Source organism: Quercus suber, unplaced genomic scaffold (genome assembly GCF_002906115.3).
Source record: "Quercus suber isolate HL8 unplaced genomic scaffold, Cork oak 2.0 scaffold_94, whole genome shotgun sequence".
Taxonomy (NCBI): domain Eukaryota; kingdom Viridiplantae; phylum Streptophyta; class Magnoliopsida; order Fagales; family Fagaceae; genus Quercus; species Quercus suber.
Genome location: NW_027069559.1, coordinates 931898 through 945284, shown reverse-complemented (window position 1 = coordinate 945284; position 13387 = coordinate 931898). Strand labels below are relative to the sequence as shown.

The following is a 13387-nucleotide window of genomic DNA, read 5'->3' as shown; positions in this document are numbered from 1 at the left end:
ACATACTTCCTTCACACGTCACGCGCCTTCACGCACCCAACTCCTCTGAGTGCCACATCAGCCCTAGCACGTCATCGCCACATCAGCATCACACGTAATCCAGTGACGTCAACAGATAGCACCGTTGACCGTTGAATTTGACAAAAGTCAAAATTTTTCAACAGGACCTGTCTTGCTCAGTTTTTCGCATAGATTTTGATTTTGGGCTCCATTTCTGCATTTGAGCTCTCTAAATCTCATTTTTTTGGTCATTTTCTTCATTATGGCTCAACAAAATGAACGAGATATCATACGTCCTATCACCATTATGTTGGATGGTCCTACTAGCTATCATGCATGGTCTCAGAATATGACTGTCTTTCTCAAGGGTCGTAAACTGTGGAGATATGTGACTGGTTCAATTCCTAAGCCAGTACCAAACCCTAAGTTCAAAGCCACAGCTGCTGAAGAATCTTCCAAGACTATAGTCACAACTGATGATTATGAAGAACGCCTAGAGGAATGGGAGAGTATTCAGAGTAAGATCTTGTCTTGGTTTAGCAATACACTAACATTTAGTCATTCTCTTTCACTTTATATTGTTAACACATTATAAGGTATAGGACCATTTTTTTTTTTTTTTTCTTCTTCTATGGGATATAGGACTGGTATTTGTTTATCGTAAAAGAACTTTGTGGTTCATTTTATTGGGCATTATATATATATATATATATAATAGGTTATGTTATTTTACTTTATTGTAGGCTTGTAGCAAACTTTGACACCGAAAACAAAGAAATAAAAAGGTACGTTGTTACTTGATACCTCATTAAAAAAAAAAAAAAAATTATGTTGATACCACACGCCGCTCGTAATTAACTAATGAACGAGTGTGATATTTCGAGATTAAATAAATTCATTACAAATATAATAAGCTTAATAATTATAATACACTTAGAAATTTATCGTTTTTTAAAATTAATTTATTAATATACTTATTATAAGTTTATCAATTGATCATTACTTAATTAAGAAATGTGTAACTTTTTTGTCATAATTGTAAGCTGTAACCCATCTTTGGGTCACAAATGGGGTTTTGAACCGAGCATCTCATTGGTTGGACACGAATCTTGTGAACTTTCTCAATGCTTGATGGACAGACTAAAAAGATCCTCCAGGCCCATGCTACGGGCTTGGGCTTTAAAGGGTCTAGGTTTATCCCCTTTTACAACACTTTTTAAGTGTAAATGAAAAATGGTAAAATGCAAAATTGACTTTCTAAATTTTTTAAAATTTCATTTTAGTCTTTTAACTTTTAAGTTTATTTAATTAAGACTTTTTAATCAACTTTTGTTATATGTCATGGTTCATTTTTCAATTTTATAAATTTTTCTTCAAATTTTTTAAATTAAAAAAATTCAATTAATGATTGAAAAATATTTTCTAAATTTTCTTTTTCAAAAATTTTTAATAAAAATTAATGAAAAGGCCTTAATTGAAAAACTCTGAGACTTAGAGGTTTGAAATGAATGAAAGTAAAGTTAGATGACTGAAATAAAATCTGAAGAAAGTTAGAGGGTCAGTTTTGCATTTTAGCCAAAAAAAAGTGTACCAATGTATAAAAAAATTTGTAGTGCAATGAGGATTAAGGAAGGATATATGGATAAATACATTTATTACAATCCACTCATATCTATATTTTCACAAAAAAGAAAAAGAAAAATACATTGAAAAAGTTAAAAGTATTTTCTAGTACATAAAATTTCTAAACTACTTTCCCAACAACCTTAATCCTCATGGCTCATAAGCATCTTTACCACCTGAGTCATGGTAGGTCTTTCATCCTTGTCTTCTGCAACACATTGCAAAGCCACTTTGACTAGAAGTTCCATATTAGCCATGTCATAATTGTTAGTCAACATGGGATATATAATTTCTTCAATCCATGACTTCTTTGTAGTTGTTCCAATGTTAACATTCTCCCTTACCAACATGACCAACCTTTTATGCTCTCTTATTTCTCCGTTTTCTGCAGTATGCATGACATTTAGGCTTTTTCCAATTACCATTTCCAACAACACAATTCCATAACTGTACACATCAACTTTAGAAGTGATGGGAAGATTGTAGACCCACTCAGGAGCCATATAACCTCTGGTTCCTCTCATCCTCAAGAAGTTTAAATGATCAATCTTACTTCTACTTTGTAGTTTAGACAAACCAAAATCTGCTACTTTTGGTTGATAGCATTTAGGAGTATATTCTGAGGCTTTACATCACAATGTAAAACCCAGTCTAAGCATTCTTTATGCAAATAAGCTAAGCCTTTAGCAGCACCCACTGCAATTTCAATCCTTTTCTTCCAATTAAGTGAATTAGAACTAAGATTTTCAGCTAAAGATCCATACTCCATGTATTCATACACCAAGAACTTATGCTTTTCCTCTACACAATATCCCCACATCTCTATCAAGTACATGTGGTTCAACATCCCAATGGTGTTTACTTCTGCAAGGAACTCTGCTTCTCCTTGGTTAGCTTTGTTGAGTCGCTTGATTGCTGCTACTCGTTGATCAGACAATACACCTTTGTAAACTATCCCTCTTGCTCCTTGTCCAATCACTTCTTTGAATCCTTGCATTTCTTTTCTTAGCTCATTAAAGGTGAATCATTTGAATTTAGTTGTTAGGCCTAGGTATCCTTGTGCAGTGGAGTCTGGACGTTTACTAGTTTTTAACAAGAAAAATCAGAACAAGAATGTTAACGTATATAGTGTTGTGGGTTTTAAGCCCAGTTAGGTTACTTGTATATAGCACATATTTACTTGTACTGCACACATACGCCTCCTATATAAAGGCATCTATGTACATTCTTTTATCAAGAAATATAATACTATTACATTCAGTATTTCTAACATGGTATCAGAGCCACTGCTCTAACATTTTCTTCTCAGTCTTGTCTTTATTGGTGTCACTATTCTTAACATCACTTCCGTCGTCACAACTGCTACTGTAGTCTTTCGCCATAGAACCTTCGACGCCTTTCAGCCGTCATTCTTGGGTTCCGGACTTGTAGCTGCTGTCGTTGAGAAGTTCCGCACCATACAAGACCACATCACTTACCGTTTTTGCTGTTCATCTTGCTCCGAAAAGAATTTTTTAGGTACCACAGTGATCTTCTCGCCCCAATCTACTCAATCGTGGAAACCTCTTCGTCATCGAAGCTTACACGTGCCTCCAAAAGATTCTGCGGACAAGATCATGCGCTACACGCGCCGCCACTCGCCGTCAAACTTATTCACGAGCTGTCAGACCTATTCACACGCCGCCACGCGCTTACACACGCCAGTTCTGCACTTGCTGACGTCAGCCCTAGGTGACGTCATCTACTGACACCATCGTCCACATCTACTGACATGACCCACTACATCAGCTGACGTCATCTGTTGACTTGAGAGCGTTGACCGTTGACCGTTGACCAGTATTGACCGTTGATTTTTTTACCATAGTTGACTTTTGTAGTTTAGGTGCTCCTTACCCAGTTTTTCGCGTAGATTTCATTTTTGCAGTTTGTTTTTGCATATTTTGCTTCTAAATGAAAAATAAGGACAGGTCTTCTTCTTATTGCAATAATCATCGCGACCAATCCATCAAACGTTTTTGCAAATTTTGCAAACGTTTTGGCCACAATATTGAGACTTGCTATCATCGCAACAAATTAGCCATTTCAATTTCTGCTACTACTGTTGCTAACACTGAGAGTGTCCAACCAATGGCTCCTGTTTCTACATAGTCTAAGACTTCTGGATCCACTTTCTCCATTTCCAGAGATGACCTTAAAAATATCATCGCCAATGTCATACGTATGGTTGGTAAGGCATCTTATTCCTCTTCTCTCTCAGTTTTATCTGGTATGTCTCTTACCTCTTGACTTATGGATTCTGCTTGTTTCAATCACATAACACCTCACTCATCCTTATTTTCTGACCTTAAACCTGCACTACACCCTCTTAATATTCGCACAGCAAATGGTTTCACAATGTCTGGTCATAATATAGGTTCAGTTTCAACCTCCAACCTCTTGATTCTTGGAGTCTTTAATGTTCCTGACCTTTCTTATAATTTATTTTCTATGGGACAATTAGCTGAGTTGGGTTATCGCATTACCTTTAATTATTCTGGGTGCATTGTGCAGGATCCTAGGACGGGACAGGAGTTTAGGACCGGTCCTATAGTTGGGTGTATATTTCCCGTGGACAACCTTCATCTTCCACTTGTTGCTCCTGTTTTCGTTGCTGCAGCTGTTGCAATTTCTTCCACTCCTTCCCTTGCATTTTGGCATGCTCGACTTGGTCACGCATCTTCCTTTTGGGTACAACAATTGGCTTCTAGAGGTTTGTTAGGTTTAGTGTCTACAGAAAATTTTGATTGTGTTTCATGTCAGTTAGGAAAACAACCAACTTTGCCTTTCAATACTAGTGAATCCATATCCATTGATATCTTTGACCTTATTCATTCTGATGTTTGGGGGCATTCTTCTGTCTCTAGTATTGGTGGGTCTAGATATTTTGTTGTCTCTGTTGATGATTACTCTTGCTATAGTTGGATTTTTAATATGAAACATCATTCTGAATTATTGGAAGTATATTCTAATTTTGCAAAAATGGTTGAAACTCAGTTTTCTAGATGCATCAAAATTTTTCGATCTGATAATGCTCTTGAATACACTAAATATACTTTCCAAGCTATTTTGCATTCCTATGGCACTGTTCATCAACTAACTTGTTCAAGTACCTCTCAGCAAAATGGTAGAGCCGAATGAAAACTTCGTTATATTCTTGACACTGTTCGTGCTCTCCTTCTCTCTGTTAAAGTTCCTGCTCCTTTTTGGGGTGAAGTTGCTCTTCACGCTGTTCATACTATTAATCGCATTCCGAGTCCTGTTATCCAAAATCAAACTCCATATGAGCACCTTTTTAGATCACCTCCAGACTATCACCACTTTCGCTCCTTCGATTCTGCTTATTTTGTTCTTTTTCAGCCATATGAGCATAACAAACTTGAGTCTCGGTCAAGGCTTTTTTGGGGTGAAGTTGCTTTTCATGCTATTCATACTATTAATCGCATTCCGAGTCCTGTTATCCAAAATCAAACTCCATATGAGTGCCTTTTTAGATCACCTCTAGACTATCACCACCTTCGCTTCTTCGGTTCTGCTTGTTTCGTTCTTTTTCAGCCATATGAGCATAACAAACTTGAGCCTCGGTCAAGGCTTTGTTGTTTTCTTGGCTATGGTGAAACTCAAAAAGGGTATAGGTGTTATGATCTTGTCTCTTATCGTCTTCGTATCTCCCGTAATGTTGTCTTTTGGGAACATCGCCTCTTTGTCGAGCTCTCTCATTTCAGTGCTTCTTTGTCTTCCTCCTATGTCTTAGATCTTTTTCCAGATGAGACACATATTTCTTCTGTAGCTACTCCTGATCCTCCTGTAGCTGCTCATGATTCTATTGTTGTAGACTTCTCTATCCAACCACTAGATATCATTGATCCCTTTCCAAGTTCACCCTTTAATGAACATGTGGAAGATGAACAGGTTGAAGACGAGCTACCCAACCCCAATCCTGAGCTTGGGTCTCCTGCTCCTGCTCCGCTTGAAGATCTTGCACAAGACATTCCACCTCGTCACTCAACTTGGGTAAGATCTATTCCTACACATTTACTTGACTATCATTGTTACACTGCACTTGCTACATTACATGAGCCTTACACCTATCGTGAGGCTTCTACTAACCCTTTATGGCAGATTGCAATGAAAAAGGAACTTGATGCATTATCTAAAAACCATACTTAGAATTTGGTGACACTTCCTTCTGGGAAATTTGTGATTGGTTATAAGTGGATCTGTAAGATTAAGACTCACTTTGATGGGTCCATTGAGCGCTACAAAGCTCGTCTTGTTGCAAAAGGTTTTACACAAGAGTATGAGATTGATTATAAAGAGACCTTTGCTCTGGTTGCTCGTATCTCATCTGTTCGTGCCCTGTTAGCTATTGCTACTGCTAGTAAATGAGACCTTTTTCAGATGGATGTTAAAAATTTATTCCTTAATGGGGATTTAAGTGAAGAAGTGTATATGCAACCTCCTCCTGGTCTCTCTGTTGACTCAAATAAGGTTTGTCACCTTCGACGTGCACTTTATGGCCTTAAACAAGCTCCACGAGCTTGGTTTGCCAAATTCAGCTCTACCATCTCTCACTTGAGTTACATGGCCAGTCACTATGATTCTGTCTTATTTCTTCGTCGCACTGACAAAGCACTATTTTACTTCTCTTATATGTGGATGATATGATTATAACTGGTAATGACCTCAGTGGCATTCAAGAACTCAAGACTTTTCTCAGTCAGCAATTTGAGATGAAAGATCTTGGACATCTCAGCTACTTCTTGGATTTTGAAATCACTCATTCAGCAAATAGATTTTATATTACTCAAGCCAAGTATGCCTCTGAACTCTTGTCTCGCGCTGGACTCACTAATAGCAAGATTGTTGACACTCTAGTTGAGCTTAATGCGCATCTGACTCCTTCAGGGGGGAAACCATTGTCTAATTCCTCTCTTTACAAACGCTTGGTTGGCAGCTTGGTTTATCTCACTGTCACTCGTCTAGACATTTCCTATGCTGTTCACCAAGTGAGCCAGTATCTGTTTGTTCCACAATCGACTCACTATGCTGCTGTTCTGCGCATTCTTCGATACCTGAAGGGCACTCTCTTTCATGATCTTTTCTACTCTGCTCAGTCTCCTCTTACTTTTCGTGCATTTTCTGATGCTGATTGGGCAAGAGACCCTACTGATCGCAGGTCCACCACTGGTTATTGCTTTCTTCTTGGTTTTTCTCTGATTTCTTGGCAAAGTAAAAAACAAACTCATGTGGCCCGCTCCAGTACTGAAGCAGAATATCGTGCCCTTACTGATACCACATCTAAGGTCTTTTAACTACGATGGCTTCTCAAAGACTTAGGTGTGTCTACATCCTTTGCTACTCCTCTTTATTGTGACAACCAGAGTGCTATTCATATTGCTCACAATGATGTCTTCCATGAACAGACTATACACATCGAGATCGATTGTCATTTTATCTGTTTTCATTTTGTTCATGGTGCTTTCAAGCTGATCTTAGTTTCCTCTAAAGATCAACTTGCAGATATCTTCACCAAGTTACACCCTAAGGGACGTCTTTGTACTTTGGTTGACAACCTCAAGTTAGTCTCACATCCACCTTGAGTTTGAGGGGGGCTGTTAACGAATATAGTGTTGTGGGCTTTAGGCCCAATTAGGTTACTTGTATAGCACACATATTTACTTGTACTGCACATATATACCTCCTATATAAAGGCACCTATATACATTATTTTATCAAGAAATACAATATTATTACATTCAATATTTCTAACAAGGACAATACAACTCACCTCCACACCTCCCACTGTTGTGGCGAACCAAAGCAAAAGCTTTACCGTTTTATTGTCATATGTGCTTCTTTCTTGCTTAGAAACAATGCTTGAACACTGCAGTCTAAATTCTTCATCAGGCAGCTTGTGATTGGAAATACCAGCTTTGGGTACTCTCAAATAAAGATCTCCATCAAAATTTGTTGAACGGCGTCCATTTAGTAGCCGAGACTTGGGGTAATAGTCATAGCCACCATCTTTCATGCTAGATCTATATTGAAACCCTTCGCAATTGCACCTATTTAGGCATTCTTCTTGACTGTTAGTGTATAGATTAGCCCATTGGGCTTAGCCTAGTATATTACTTGTACTATACTTCTATTACTTGTACTGCACACATACCTAGCCTATATAAAGGCTCTCTTTTGTATATTGTTACACATATAATATTATACAGACTATTCAGTCATTCTCTCTCTTTTTATATTGTTAACATGGTATCAGAGCCATTGCTCTGACCTAGTGGTATTTTCCGGCGTTCTTCCGCTGCCCTCGCCTTCACCGGTAGCCACCGTCAGAAGCGAGTTACCGCCGTCACATCCAACCACTACTTCTCGGATCTAGTCTATTTATCAATCAAATCGTCAAATCACAGATACGACGTGATAGATCAGACTTCCCCGAGCAAAACCCAGCCAGAAACTGTCCCAAAGGAGCCTCCACGCGCTCTCACGCGCCACCTAAAGTTTCTGGCTGACGAAGACGCGCTACACGCGCCTCCACGCGCCGCCGCGAAGCTTCACGCGCCGTCACGCGCCGTCACGCGCTCCCACGCGCCTCACGCGCCTCACGCGCCTGCTCCGTTCCAGCCTCTGCCACGTCAGCCCTAGTGACGTCATCCTGCCACGTCAGCCCTAGTGACGTCATCCTGCCACGTCAGCATTCTGAGCCGTTGACTTTGACCGCGTTGACTTTGACCGTTGACTTTGACCAAGTCAAATTTTTTCAACAGGACCTGTTTTGCTCAGTTTTTCGCGTAGATTCCGATTTTGGGCTCCGTTTCTGTATTTGAGGTCTCTAAATCTCATTTTTTGGGCATTTTCTTCATTATGGCTCAACAAAGTGAACGCGACATCATACGTCCTATCACCATTATGTTGGATGGTCCTACTAGCTATCATGCATGGTCTCAGAATATGACTGTTTTTCTCAAGGGTCGTAAACTGTGGAGATATGTGACAGGTTCAATTCCTAAGCCAGTACCAAACCCTAAGTCCAAAGTCATAGCTGCTGAAGAGTCTTCCACGACTACTGTTACAACAGATGATTATGAAGATCGCCTAGAGGAATGGGAGAGTATTCAGAGTAAGATCTTGTCTTGGTTTATTAATACATCTATTCCCTCTATTCATAATCTTCTTCCTCGTCTGGAGACTGCTGAGGCTGCTTGGAAGTTTTTGGCCGATCGCTATAATTGTACTAATGATTCAAGCTTAGAGTTCCACATTGAATCAAAACTTTATCAAATGCGACAAGAGACAGGTCAGTCCATTTCTGATTTTTATTCTCAGACTTCTACTATGTGGGAACAACTCTCTGCTGCAGATCCTCCACTAGTGTGTTCTAAGGACATTGAGCTCTTTGCCAAATATCGGGATCGCCGTAAATTTATGCACTTCATGATGGGTTTGCGTGAGGATTTTGAGCCTACTAGGGCTTCTCTGCTTAGCCGGTTTCCTACTCCTTCTCTTGATGCTGCAGTGAAGGAGCTCATCTCTGAGGAAAACCGTCGGCCTGCTTATCACATGTCATCATCTGATCATGTCTTGGCTACACCATCTCCACAGCCTCCCATTGCTGCATTCACTGCTCCTCCACGGATAAACTCTGGGCGTCCCACCTCTCAGTCTTCCAAAGGTACTCGCTGTGAGTTTTGCCGTGCTAAAGGCCATGACATCTCAGTTTGTCGCAAACTGCAGAAATTTGTGCAAGAGCAGAATAAAGCTTCTCTTCCTCGGGCAGCTGCTGTATGTCCTTCAGATCCATCGGTTCCTACAGGTCCATCTTTGACTTCCTCACTTACTACGGCTGATATTGAGGCAGTTGTTCAACAGGTTTTATCCCGCACTTCCACTGCCCTTTCTGTCACCTCAGGTAAACAACCTTGGTTTTTTGATACTGCATGTTGTAACCATATGACTCCTGATGAATCCCAATTTTCTGATAAGGCACCCTTAGAACATCCAATCACCATTTACACTGCTGATGGAACTCCTATGCCTGTTAGTCATAAAGGAACAATCTCTTCTCCTTGTTTATCCCTTAGTGACACTTTTCATATCCCAAAGTTATCCCTCAATTTGCTTTCTGTTGGTCAACTTTGTGAATTAGGCGTAGATCTTCTCTTTACTAATCATGGTGTGGATGTGCAGGATCCCCGGACAGGTCAAGTGCTTGGGACAGGCCGTAAGGTTGGTCGCATGTTTGAGGTTCATGACTTGAAGATTCCTTCACAAGTTGTTTCTGCAGCTGCTACCACTACCACCTCCTCACCTGATCTATGGCATGCTCGTCTTGGTCATCCATCCTTATCTCGTCTTCAGTTGTTAGCTTCTCAAGGTCATTTAGGTTCAGTTCAGTTTCAAAAATTTGATTGTACTTCCTGTCATTTTGGCAAACAAACAAAATTGCCCTTTAATAATAGTGACTCATTTTCTTCTGCACCCTTTGATCTTATACATTCTGATATTTGGGGTCCTGCACCTGTTCCTACTGAGGGGGGATCTAGATATTTTGTCATATTTGTGGATGATTTTTCTCGATATACTTGGATTTATCTGCTTCATCATAGGTCTGAACTTGTGTCTATTTACCAAACATTTCATAAAATGATTCAAACACAGTTCAATCGCACCGTCAAAGTTTTTCGATCAGATAATGCTCAAGAATATAATGATAAATCTTTCCTATCCTTTTTAGACAATCATGGTACACTTACTCAGCGGTCTTGTCCTTACACCTCTCAACAAAATGGTCGTGCAGAACGAAAACATCGTCACATTCTTGATGTTGTCCGCACCCTTCTCATTTCTGCCTCTCTTCCTGAGCGCTTTTGGGGTGAGGCTGCACTCACTGCTGTATACACCATTAATCGTATCCCTTCACCAACTACACACAACAAATCACCATTTGAGCTTCTCTATGGTCAAACCCCTGACTACTCCTCTCTTCGGGTTTTTGGTTGTGCTTGCTTTGTCTCTCTTCCTCCTCATGAACGAACAAAGCTCCAACCTCGTGCTCGTCTCTGTTGTTTCCTTGGTTATGGTATATCTCAAAAGGGGTTTCGCTGCTATGATCCCATTTCTCATCGTCTTCGTGTCTCCCGTCATGTTGAGTTTTGGGAACATCGTCCTTTTACGAGTCTTCAGCAGTTTCCTACATCCTCTTCCTCTGAGTCTCCCATTTTTACTGATCTTTTCCTCCCTCTCTATCCTGAACTTGTGGAGGATTCTTCAACATCGGCTGCCTCTCCAGACGACTCATCTCCGGTTCTGTCCCCGGCATATGACCTGCCTGTCTTGGATCCTGTGGCACCACCCTCTCCTGAGTCTCCTGATGGTCCTGAACTTCGTCGTTCCACTCGGGTAAGCATTCCTCCCCCTTATCTCTCTGATTATCACTGCTCTTTTGCCCTTGCCACCCTCTATGAACCTCACACCTATCGTGAGGCCCATACTGACCCTCTTTGGCAGCAAGCTATGAATGATGAACTAGATGCCCTTCATAAAAATCACACTTGGGATATGGTTGATTTGCCTCCTGGTCATTAGTAGGTTGTAGGTGGGTGGGTTTACAAGATCAAGACCAAGGCTGATGGATCTGTTGAACGATACAAGGCTCGCCTAGTTGCCAAGGGCTTTACCCAAGAGTATGGCATTGACTATGAGGAAACATTTGCTCCTGTTGCTCGCCTTACATCTGTCAGATGTCTCATTGCTGTGGCTGCTGTTCGCCGTTGGCCTCTTTATCAAATGGATGTGAAGAATGCTTTCCTCAATGGAGACCTTCAAGAAGAAGTGTACATGCAACCACCCCCTGGCTATCCACATTCAGGCAGTCAAGTTTGTCGCCTTCGCCGTGCTCTTTATAGCCTCAAGCAGGCTCCTCGAGCTTGGTTTGAAAAGTTCAGCTCAGTTGTTGCTCAGCAGGGTTTCACTTCGAGTCCTCATGACACTGCTCTCTTCATCCGAAGATCCTCTGCTGGTATCACTCTTATTCTTCTCTATGTTGATGATATGATTATTACTGGAGATGATTCTGCAGGTATCCGCTCTCTCCAGCACTTCCTTAGTCAGCATTTTGAGATGAAAGATTTGGGCACTCTCAGCTATTTTCTTGGGCTTGAGGTTACCTCATCCTCTGATGGATACTATCTTTCCCAAGCTAAATATGCTTCTGATCTTTTCTCCAAAGCCGGTATCACTGACAACAAGACTGTTTCCACTCCTTTGGAATACAATGCCAAGCTCACACCCTTGGATGGTGAACCTATATCTGATGCTACTCGCTATCGTCAGTTGGTTGGTAGTCTGATCTATCTCACTGTTACTCGTCCAGATATTTCATATGCCGTGGGTATGGTTAGTAAATTCATGGATGCCCCTCGTTCTGTCCACTATGCTGCTGTTCTTCGGATTCTCCGATATGTCAAGGGTACACTTTATCATGGTCTACACTACTCCTCTCGGTCTTCTCTTGAGCTTCATGCTTATTCAGATGCGGACTGGGCTGGTGATCCGACTGATCGATGCTCTATCACAGGTTTCTGTTTCCTGTTAGGTACTTCTCTTGTCTCATGGCGTAGCAAAAAGCAGGATGTTGTTTCCCGTTCCAGTACTAAGGCTGAGTATCGTGCCCTTGCCGACACCACCTGCGAGCTTGTCTGGCTTCGCTGGCTCTTGGCTGACATGGATGCTCCACAGCCCACTGCTACTCCTCTTTATTGTGACAATCGTAGTGCTATCTACATTGCTCATAATGATGTCTTCCACGAACGCACCAAGCACATTAAGATCGATTGCCACATTACTCGCCAGCATCTCAAGAAAGGCAATCTCAAGTTGTTCTCCATCTCATCTGCTGACCAGCCTGCTGATATCTTCACCAAGTCTCACCCACCTGGTCGTCTTCGAGATCTTATATCCAAAATCCAGTTGGCTTCCTCCTTACCACCTCGAGTTTGAGGGGGGATGTTAGTGTATAGATTAGCCCATTGGGCTTAGCCTAGTATATTACTTGTACTATACTTCTATTACTTGTACTGCACACATACCTAGCCTATATAAAGGCTTTCTTTTGTACATTGTTACACAGATAATATTATACTGACTATTCAGTAATTCTCTCTCTTTTTATATTGTTAACAATTATCAAAGCCAAAATCCACATGTTTTTGCCCCAGCTGCTCATCAGGCTGCCGTTTCTGAAGACAAATTACAAGTTACAAAATGCATCGACTCAATTAAAAAGAAAATTATAGATAAAAGTAGAAACACCACATGTGACACTAAAAGTAAAATTCCATATAGTAGACGAGACCCTTGCACTTGTGAAGATTGTGACAGACATGCAAGAATATGACTGTGCTATCAAGGTTCCTCGTCTGATCACAAGCCTATATGGCTTTGCTCTGACGATGAACAAGCATGATTCTACAGAACAGAACGGCCCTCTGTTTCAAAGTAATGTGGCTTAAAGATGAAGGCTGTGAGGGTGTGGTTCACTCAGTATGGGATGCAAGAATCACTGGTCCTCCAATGGACAAGGGTTCCTAAAAAAGTCAATCTCAACTGAAATATTGGAGTAAAAGGTCCTTTGGGAATGTAAAGCAAGCTCTGATAAAAAGAGAAAGAAGCAGCTGAATCTATGGCTGGGCATCAAGAAGCTCCGGGGATAATT

The 13387-nt window shown here is 40.8% G+C and overlaps 2 protein-coding genes across 2 annotated transcripts; one reads left to right on the top strand and one right to left on the bottom strand.

Moving 5' to 3' along the window:
* Positions 1-1618: 1618 nt before the first annotated feature.
* Positions 1619-2714, bottom strand: LOC111987728 (putative receptor protein kinase ZmPK1). Its single transcript, XM_065774517.1, is given in 2 exon segments — positions 1619-2227; positions 2230-2714. Coding segments are annotated over 2 exon segments (852 nt in total). The 5' UTR covers positions 2621-2714; the 3' UTR covers positions 1619-1766.
* Positions 2715-11279: 8565 nt separating this feature from the next.
* Positions 11280-12597, top strand: LOC136067987 (uncharacterized mitochondrial protein AtMg00810-like; the record flags this gene model as incomplete). Its single annotated transcript, XM_065774516.1, has 1 exon — positions 11280-12597. A coding segment is annotated over exon 1 (1137 nt), but the record flags the coding sequence as incomplete, so codon positions are not given.
* Positions 12598-13387: the final 790 nt, after the last annotated feature.